At 33.2% G+C, this 9,545-nt stretch overlaps 1 protein-coding gene across 1 annotated transcript; it reads right to left on the bottom strand.

Moving 5' to 3' along the window:
- Positions 1–3,009: 3,009 nt before the first annotated feature.
- Positions 3,010–4,977, bottom strand: LOC146909614 (F-box protein At2g26850-like). The gene is made up of 5 exons (XM_085722441.1): positions 4,406–4,977; positions 3,966–4,030; positions 3,677–3,846; positions 3,494–3,568; positions 3,010–3,415 (listed from the first exon to the last, which is right to left on the bottom strand). The coding sequence occupies exons 1-5, from the start codon at positions 4,868–4,870 to the stop codon at positions 3,219–3,221; spliced, it is 972 nt and encodes a 323-aa protein (XP_085578567.1). The 5' UTR covers positions 4,871–4,977; the 3' UTR covers positions 3,010–3,218.
- Positions 4,978–9,545: the final 4,568 nt, after the last annotated feature.

A 9,545-nucleotide genomic window follows, 5' to 3' on the forward strand; every position in this document is an offset into this window, starting at 1 on the left:
CTCTATGAAGACGACTTGCTCATATTTGATTTAAAGATTCATGTTATGAATTATGTGAAATCATTGTTTATCAACAACATTGATAAGAAAGACCTAGACAAAAAAAAATTGAAGTAATTCTTGGTTTCAAGATTAGTAGATCAGAAAAGATAATTTTTTTGATAAATCTCACAAAGTTGAGAAGATCTTAAGGAAATGTAATTATTTCACCGTAAACTTGCAATCATATATTATGATCCTAGTGTAAGAACACTTGAGATGGAGTTAGAAAAACAGAATATACGAGCATCATTGGCAGCACTTAGGTATGCCACTGAATGTATTAGATCCGACATTGTCGATGTCGTGAAACTCTTGTGCAAGTTTACTAGTAGATGGATGAGAAGCATTGCCATGCTATAAAAAGAGTCATGAGGTGCCTTAAGAAGACTATGAATCTAAGATTACTTCACTAGGAGTAACCTATTGTACTTAAATGGTACAAGATATAAAATAGAACATCTTTCAGATGAATATTTAGCGACCAGTGTTTGCACATTGAGCATCACTACAGGAGTTGTTTGTTAAAACAAATGATATTGACTCAGTCCACTATGGAATGAATCTGAGATGAGAACACTAGAGAAAACTAGTGAAGAAGCAAGTTGGCTAAGATCCTTGCTAGCAGAAATCCCCTTATGGGAGAAACCGTTACCGGCTGTGTTAATTCATTGCGATAGTACCGCGGCTATTGCAAAGATTAAGAATCGTTATTACAATGGTAAGAGACGACAGATAAGGCGAAAACATAGCACGATTAAAGAGTGTATCTCTAATGGAGCGGTTAGAGTTGATTTTGTACGTACGAATGAAAACTTAGCTGATCCTTTGACGAAAGGAATTAATAGAGAGAAAGTCCGAGAAACATCCAGTAGGATGGGACTAATGTCTATAGCCCACTGAATGATGGTAACCCGACCTATATGACTGGAGATCCCAAGACTTAGGTTCAATGGGTAAAAACAAATCATGAAGTGGTAGAACATGCTAGGAGAGAAAGAATATAGAAAGCATGATCCTGCAGCGAAAGAAGGATGAGGTAATAGTAACTCTTAATGAGATCTATACTCTATGTTGAGTGGGGTACACAGTTACAGGAGTACCCTTGATAGACTCACCTATACGAATGTGGAACTTAGGCCTGTCCTATGGAATTTTGAGGCAGAATTCCTAGAGCATTTGTTAAAACCGGGATACATGTGCATGACCTTAAAACGCACGGGCTTTTAGAATACACCTATGAAAAGGTTTGTGTGTGGATTCTATGTATGAGATAGAGTTCAATGCTGTAAGCAACTCTTGTTAAATCAGAATACCTTCTACTATACAAAGGTTCAAGTTGTTGGCGACACCTTTGTAAATTAACAAATCGTATTGAAAAGTTTACGAAACCATTTTGAAGTCAAGTGGGGGATTGTTGGAACACTAGTTAATTCTAGTGAAGAAAATTGGAAAGAAAAACACTATGAAAGAACTAGTGTGTGGGTGTGACTTAAAAATGTCCCACATTGGAGGGTCACCCCAACTAGTAAGTGTTTATATATGGGCAAAGTGACCTCCAAGGGTGTGCCCTTGGGGTACCCAATTTTGTGAACGGGTGAACTCTTACAAAATATATATATCGTGCGCGACGCCGCCTTCCGTCCGTTTGACCGACCCGGTCGGGTTGGGCCGGGCTTGGGCTTTGGCCGTGGAATGAAAAAAATGTTAAATTAATTAATTAATTAATTTAATCATTATCCGTAAGCGCTACGCGTAACAAATAAATTTGTTACGATCCGACCCGATCCATAACGCGTATCCAGAAACTTCCGGATATATCCAATTAAGAAACAAAACGCGTTTGCTTAAGGATTAAGCAGACTTAATCCCCAAGTCACTCGTTTTTTGTTACAAACTCTCCCTATAAAAGGAGAAGTTCGCCCCACTCATTCTTCACACCGAAAAGAATTTCATTGAGTTGTCGGGAATTCTTTTCTTCTCTTCTCCCTCCGACTTGTGTTAACAAGTTTCTTCTGCTTCTACTCCTTTCTGTCCCTTTCGGTTTCAAATAGAGCGGTTACGTACCGTATCGAGTGGCTTCGATCAATCGATTGAACCATATTTTAAGAATGTTCTTAAGACCACAGTCCCTTTTTCGGTTTAATGTCCCTTCGGAATTAAGAGTGGTCTTAAGTTCACAGTCCCTTCGATAATATATGTCCATTCGGAATATAGAGTACTATTAAGATCATAGTCCCTTTTCATAATACTAATGTCCCGTCGGAATTAAGAATGATCTTAACAGTATATAAATTATTTCAATAATTTTCTATTTAATGAGAAATGGTGGTATCACCATATTTGAGTGGTCGTAGTGCCATATTGATGTTTTGGAGAAGTTAAAGTTAGAATGGTGGTAACACCATATTTGAGTGGTCTCAGCACCATAATAGAATGGTAATAATACCATATTAATTTGAGTGGTTTCAATATTAAAGAGTGGTCTTAGAACCATATTTGAGGGTGTAATTCTCGAACGATTTTCTACAGTGCAGTAATTAATCGAACAGTTGTAGCTGGGCTTGTTTTATCCTGGAGGCGGCATGGTTGATAGTCTACCTTGCACAACTTTGGGTAGTGCCACGAAACGTCTTAAAGAGAGCGATCTGATCGTGACTCAACCTAGTAACAACTTCGGTAGATAACAGAATTTGGAAATCCAAATTTAACAGTTTGGAAATCCAAAAACAACATGTACTATAATGGAGATAAACTACCTAACTTTTAGATGAAGAATGAGATGTTAGTTTTTTGAGAAAACCCAAAGTTGGACAACATTTTCATATTGATGGATCATAAATCCTATTTACCAACCCTAATTGACACATAGGCTGTACTTAATATTTTTTTTTTGACAAATGTTGTACTTAATGTTTGTTTCTTCTGAACACTAACGGGAATGATTAATATAACTAATAAAAAGTAAAGTTAAGAGATCAAAACAACATAAAATAGTTATGTAATCAAAGTAAAATCACAAAATAAATCAAAAGACCAAATTTATAAGAGGAGTGCTAGAAACACCTAACACCTACGTTTCAACACTCACTCTAAAACTCATTCATTTATTCGTGGAACTTAAACGAGTTTCACCCTTTTATACAAGATTCATTTTCAAAGTGTAGAATTCATATTGATTACATCCAATACTGTGGAGGATCTTGTCTAGATAACAAGATGTTGTTCCACTTTTCAATCTCTTCCTCATTAAGCTTTCTAATTCCACCAAACCAACAAATCCTTGAACCTTGTTCTTCGTACAAATTTCTGTTCAATATCGATCTTCTCCATCGACTCCCGAGGGCGTATAGGATGAGCTCTACCACTAATGTTTCTGTCAACATTTCTTTTTTAAACCACAAAAATTTGTTTGAAGAGTAACAAAGTTAAGCATTTATATGGTGAATCTTACCACTATATTGGCAATGGCAATGATTCATATCTTCATCACATGACTCCAAATGACCAATTATAGCAAACCACCAATCTATATAGCTCATTCACAGAAAAATTAATTATATACAATTATAAAATTAAAAGGTACACCTTTATATTTTAATTATAAGATAAGATACATTAAGAATTTGTTTGTTACCATAAGGATATTCTTTGCGCCGTCTCTTCTGAACCTCAACATAATCTCCCGGTTTCAAATTATTGATATAATTAGGTTTATAATAGTCACATAAAAAAGTCTGATGTGGTGGTATTCTCAACATATCCCACTCAACATCTCCTCTAATTCTCCAACCATTACCTGGACTCCTGTACAATAGAGATCACATATATTATATATATAATATAGAAGTACAACAATTCGTGTTATCAAAGCATAATTAGAGAATAAGCACATTAATTATTTATAATGATTGAGTAAATTGTACCTTGCTTTGAAGGTGTCACTTCTTGAGTCATAGCTAATAAGGGCATCATAACAACTTAATGCTTTCTGCAAACAACGTTATGCATAAAAATTATTGTCAAATGTTTTTTTTTCTACACATCCGAAGTTAGTAATTGTTAGCATCATGTTAAAAGTGGGAATCAAATGTCGCCGCGAGCTTAACTCATTTGGTAGAGACAATGCATAATATATGTAAAATTTGAAGTTCGAACCATGGTCACCACAAAAAAAGTGAGAATCAAACTATCAATTTTCTTAGCATTTCTATTATTGACTCATCCATGTCATCCACCAGACCAAACCAACCTTATATCCCCTTACAAATTGTTAAACGTATAATGTTAATGCATTATGTATATTAGGACTCCTATATACCATAGCAAAATTAAATAATAGGTATTAAAATTTGATTGATCTTACCTTATAAGCTTGAGCAGGAAACCAGAATTGACCCGTCTCAAGGGCGATAAACAAGCTCATTTTTGGACAATTTCTAATCAAACTAATCATGTCTCTAAAATTTTCCAAATAAGAATGAAGGCGTAAAGATGGCCAAACACCACTAAAAGTACCACATGATCCACTCTGATTTTGATGTAACAATAAAATTTCTTCATTAACCATTTTTGTTGTATGCCATTGCCACTCATGGTAAGCTATATCACCAAGCAACTTACCCCATCTTTGATTGACTTGTTTCTCCCATAAATAATCTTTTTTGCTTCTATTCCTCAAACAAGAACACACTTGTGCTACCTTGCATAAATCTAATGGTGAAAGGTTCTCAAGAATGCAATCTAAAGTCCACCCAGGCAAATCCAAGAGAGAAACCTTACAATCCCCTTGTTTCTCTAATTTTTGTATCGAATTCTTCTCTTGTGTCATTATGGTTAATTCAAACCTTAAAAGAAATAGAGTTTGAAATAATCTTGCAGCTTTCACCACACAGCCAAAATTACTAGAGGGAAAAAAGGTAACTAGCTAGTAGCTACACAAAGCATACATATATATATATATATATATATATATATATATATATATATATATATATATATATATGCTTTGAAAAACATTTGTTTTCACTAATAGGAACATTAGCAAAACAATATATATATATATATATATATATATATATATATATATATATATATATATATATATATATATATATATATATATCTATATATATAGGGTTTTGTTACAAGCCACCCTTTGGTGGTGTCTTTTATCAAGTCACACCTTAAGGTGTGATTTTCACTTTTTAGTTATAACTTTGCTAAAAGACACCTTCATCAAAGTAAGTTGGTGTCTTTTCGCAAATGCTCATAGAGTAACTTGATAAAAGACACCTTCACAAAATGTGTCTTCTATCATAACCCATATATATATATATATATATATATATATATATATATATATATATATATATATATATATATATATATATGGTTTTGCTAGAAGACACATTTTATGAATGTGTCTTTTAGCAAGTTACTCTATGAGCATTTGCGAAAAGACACCAACTAATTTTTATGAAGGTGTCTTTTAGCAAAGTTATAACTAAAAAGTGGAAATCACACGTTGATGTGTGGGTTGCTAAAAGACATCTTCATGAGTGGCTTCTAGCAAAACCCATATATATATATATATATATAAATGAAATTTGTTTGGATCCTTCATGATTAAGTAATAGACATTTTTTGTGTCTATTAAAATAAATATTCAACAAAAAATGAAATAAACAATTTTCAAAACCGGTGGAAAGGCATGGAAATGGGATCTACCTTGAACATACCGTTACGTTTGTTTGTTTCTTATTGTTTATTTAGTAAATAGTTGCTTAAGTTAAGAACAAGTAATGGTATGCCAACAATAAAGTTAAGGAAACTGAGCAACCCATCATATACGGCATTTGGAAAGCTTTTTTTTAATAGAAAGATAGGAAAAGAGACATTTTTATTAACCAATTAATGATCATTTTTAATTAATTCGGACGGCTAGAAATAAAAGTTATTTCAAAAGTACAAACACCCTTTCACACTCATCAAACTTTATAACATCAGCCTCACAATTTCACAAATCACAATTAGGAGGTCTTAGTCCAAAAAAAGAGCATAATTATAGTTCAATTCTTACATAATTTATTATATGTTCTCTTAAAATAATCTCAATAATAAGGTTAGTGATAATTGGTGTGATCGGAGTGATAAGTAATTTGGATTCTTTCATCATGTGGACTATGTTTCATTCTCACTCCATGCCTGAAGTGACAACTCTTACATGTACGGTTGATCTTTAAGGAGATTATTCTCTATGATTAGACACGAATTATACATTCTAGAATCCTAAAAACAAATTAGTGATAAATATGCTTTTTTATTTAGCTAAGCAAAGAGTGAAAGATGCAACATTATTATACATATTATGAATTCCAAAGAAAATATATCCCCAAATAATTAAGAGAGCTCACCTCCAAAATATATTGATAAAAAGTAAGTTGCTAATCCAAAATACACATATTAGTCCATATTCCATTTTAATTTGGAAATATAAAATCCTACAAATGCATGGTGTAGCTATGATGAATTTTATTCATCTATCAAACAAGATTAAAATAGGCCTTCCACTTTTCAATATCTTCCTTGTTATTGAGTTTTCTTATTCCACCAAAGAAGTAAACTTCAGAGCTATATTGTTCCTTATAATTGTTTTTGTTCAGCCTTGCTCTTCTCAACATCATCGTACTTTGAGGTAAGTTCATGAATTCCACCACCAATGTGTCTGTCAAACAATATAAATATCTATAAACATTGTACCATATTTTCACCTCCAAATTTATGAAGAAAAAAAAACAAAAATAAATATTTATTAAGTGAATTTATATTGACAACGACAATGATTCACATCCTTGTCACATGATTCCATATGGTCAACTACAGCAAACGACCACCCTATATAACTCACCAAAATAAAACTATATCAATTATCTAGAAGAAATAATAAATATGTGTTACTCATTGTAAATTTGTAGACAAAAATAATCAAGATAGAGTGATACAAATTTCGAAGGTAAATCTTCATAATATAAATGAAAGGCTCATTGAAAGTTTATTACTGTTGTTTTTGGATTTCCAAACTGTTGTATTTGGATTTCCAAATTCTATTATCTACCGAAGTTGTTACTAGGTTGAGTCACGACCAGGTCGCTCTCTTTAAGACGTTTCGTGGCACTACCCAAAATTGTGCAAGGTAGACTATCAACCACGCCGCCTCCAGGATAAAACAAGCCCAGCTACAACTGTTCGATTAACTACTGCACTGTAGAAAATCGTTCGAGAATTACACCGTCAAATATGGTACTAAGACCACTCTTTAATACTGAAACCACTTTAATATGGTATTATTACCATTCTATTATGGTGCTAAGACCACTCAAATATGGTGTTTCCACCATTCTAACCTTTAAGTTCTCCAAACTTTCAATATGGTACTACGACCACTCAAATATTGTGATACCACCATTTCTCCTCAAATAGAAAAATATTTAAATGATTTATATACTGTTAAGATCATTCATAATTCCGACGGGATATTATTATTACGAAAGGGACTATGATCTTAATAGTACTCTTTATTCCGAAGGGACTTATATTATCGAAAGGGACTATGAACTTAAGACCACTCTTAATTCCGAAGGGACATTAAACCGAAAAAGGGACTATGGTCTTAAGAACACTCTTAAAATATGGTTCAATCGATTGATCGAAGCCACTCGATACGGTACGTAACCGCTCTATTTGAAACCGAAAGGGACAGAAAGGAGTAGAAGCAGAAGAAACTTGTTAACACAAGTCGGAGGGAGAAGAGAAGAAAAGAATTCCCGACAACTCAATGAAATTCTTTTCGGTGTGTGGAATGCACTATGTGAGTTCTCTATTTATAGGGAAAATTCACAACTAATAAGTGAGAAACTTTGGGAACAAGTAATATGAGAAACTTTGGGAACAAGTAACATATTACTTTGCGATTAAGTAATTCACATATTAGATCTAGTACAAAAATATCTTAATTGAGTACTAAAATATATTAAATTTAGTACAAAAATATATCATATTATGTACCAAAATATTTTAGCAAAACTTGGGGACTAAGAAAGCACTTTCTAATAATGATTAAATTAATTATTTAATTTATCATTTCCAAATAATAAAATATATATCAATATATATTTTTTCTCTAGTGCTTATGTACCCCCATTAATCAGAGGTACACCCCCACTATATAAACACTACTAATGTTGGGACTTCCACTTTTTTCAATTCACACAACACTAGTTCTACCTAACATGGGAATTTGTGTTTAGTCTTTTTTACTCAATTTCCACACATGTTCCAACAATTACTTACCATAAGGTTGTGTTTTATTCATTCTTGTTTGTATCTCAATATAGTCTCCAGGTTTTAAATCACTTAGACATGTGAATTTTTTATAACCGATTGCAAATGTCTCAAGATAGTTTAAGCCACCCGGTCATTGGAGACCTGTAAAGTCAAAAACACTTTATTTACGTTAGTAAATCAGTTCCATATCTACTTTATTGAACTAGTAGTATGTACGTCCTCGTGAGCTTAACTCAGTTGATATGGACAATGCATAATATATGCAAGGTCCGGGGTTTGAACCCGGCCACCACAAAAAAAAAAAGTAGTAGTCTGTACCTTGCTCGAAAAGTATCTGTTATAGAGTCATAGCTGACTATGGCATCATAACAAGAAATCAGAGACCTATAGCTCTGGAATCAAAGTTACAAATGATCAAAACTAATGGTAAAAGTAAGGGATAGAAATTATATAAACCCTAAAGTTGGGAAATTAAGAATTAATTAGTCTTACCGTATAAAGTTGAGCAGGAAACCAGAAGCGGCCTGTCTCAAGACAGATAAACAAAGCCTTTTTTGAACAATTTTTAATCAAATTAATCACTGGCTGATAGTTTTCCAAGTATGAAAAATTTCCAAGAAGCGGCCAGGCGCTAAAAGTTCCACATGATCCACTCAGATTGAGTTGCAAGAATAAATTTCCTGCGTTTGTCATCTTTGTTTTATGATATTGCCATTCTTGGTGAGCAACGTCGCCAACAACCCTACTCCATTTCTGCTCGACAAATTTCTCCCATAAATAATCTTGTCTACTCCTTATTCTCAAAAGAGTACATACTTGTGCTACCATGCATAAATCTCGTGGTGAGAGGCGCTCGAGAATGCAATCCAAAATCGCATTGGGCAAATCCAAGAGAGGGAGCTTTTTATCTTCTTGATTTTCTAGTTTTGGTACTGAGTTCTTCTTATATGACATTGTGTTTTGTAGAATCTAAAGAATCCAAGAGGTTGAAAGGATTTCACTGCTTTCACATCACACAAAGTCAAAATAGGGAAAGAAAGAATCGTCATCTACACTTAGTGTTGTTTCTACGTTGTTCTTCTTTAGACTATGCATATGTTTTTCTTTATAATTAGATAGAGGCATGTATGTTTAATGCATGCCTTTCACCACAAGAATGA

The sequence above is a fragment of the Medicago sativa genome, chromosome 7, assembly GCF_051527215.1.
Source record: "Medicago sativa cultivar Bolivia chromosome 7, Bolivia_mono, whole genome shotgun sequence".
In the NCBI taxonomy this organism is placed as follows: Eukaryota; Viridiplantae; Streptophyta; class Magnoliopsida; order Fabales; family Fabaceae; genus Medicago; species Medicago sativa.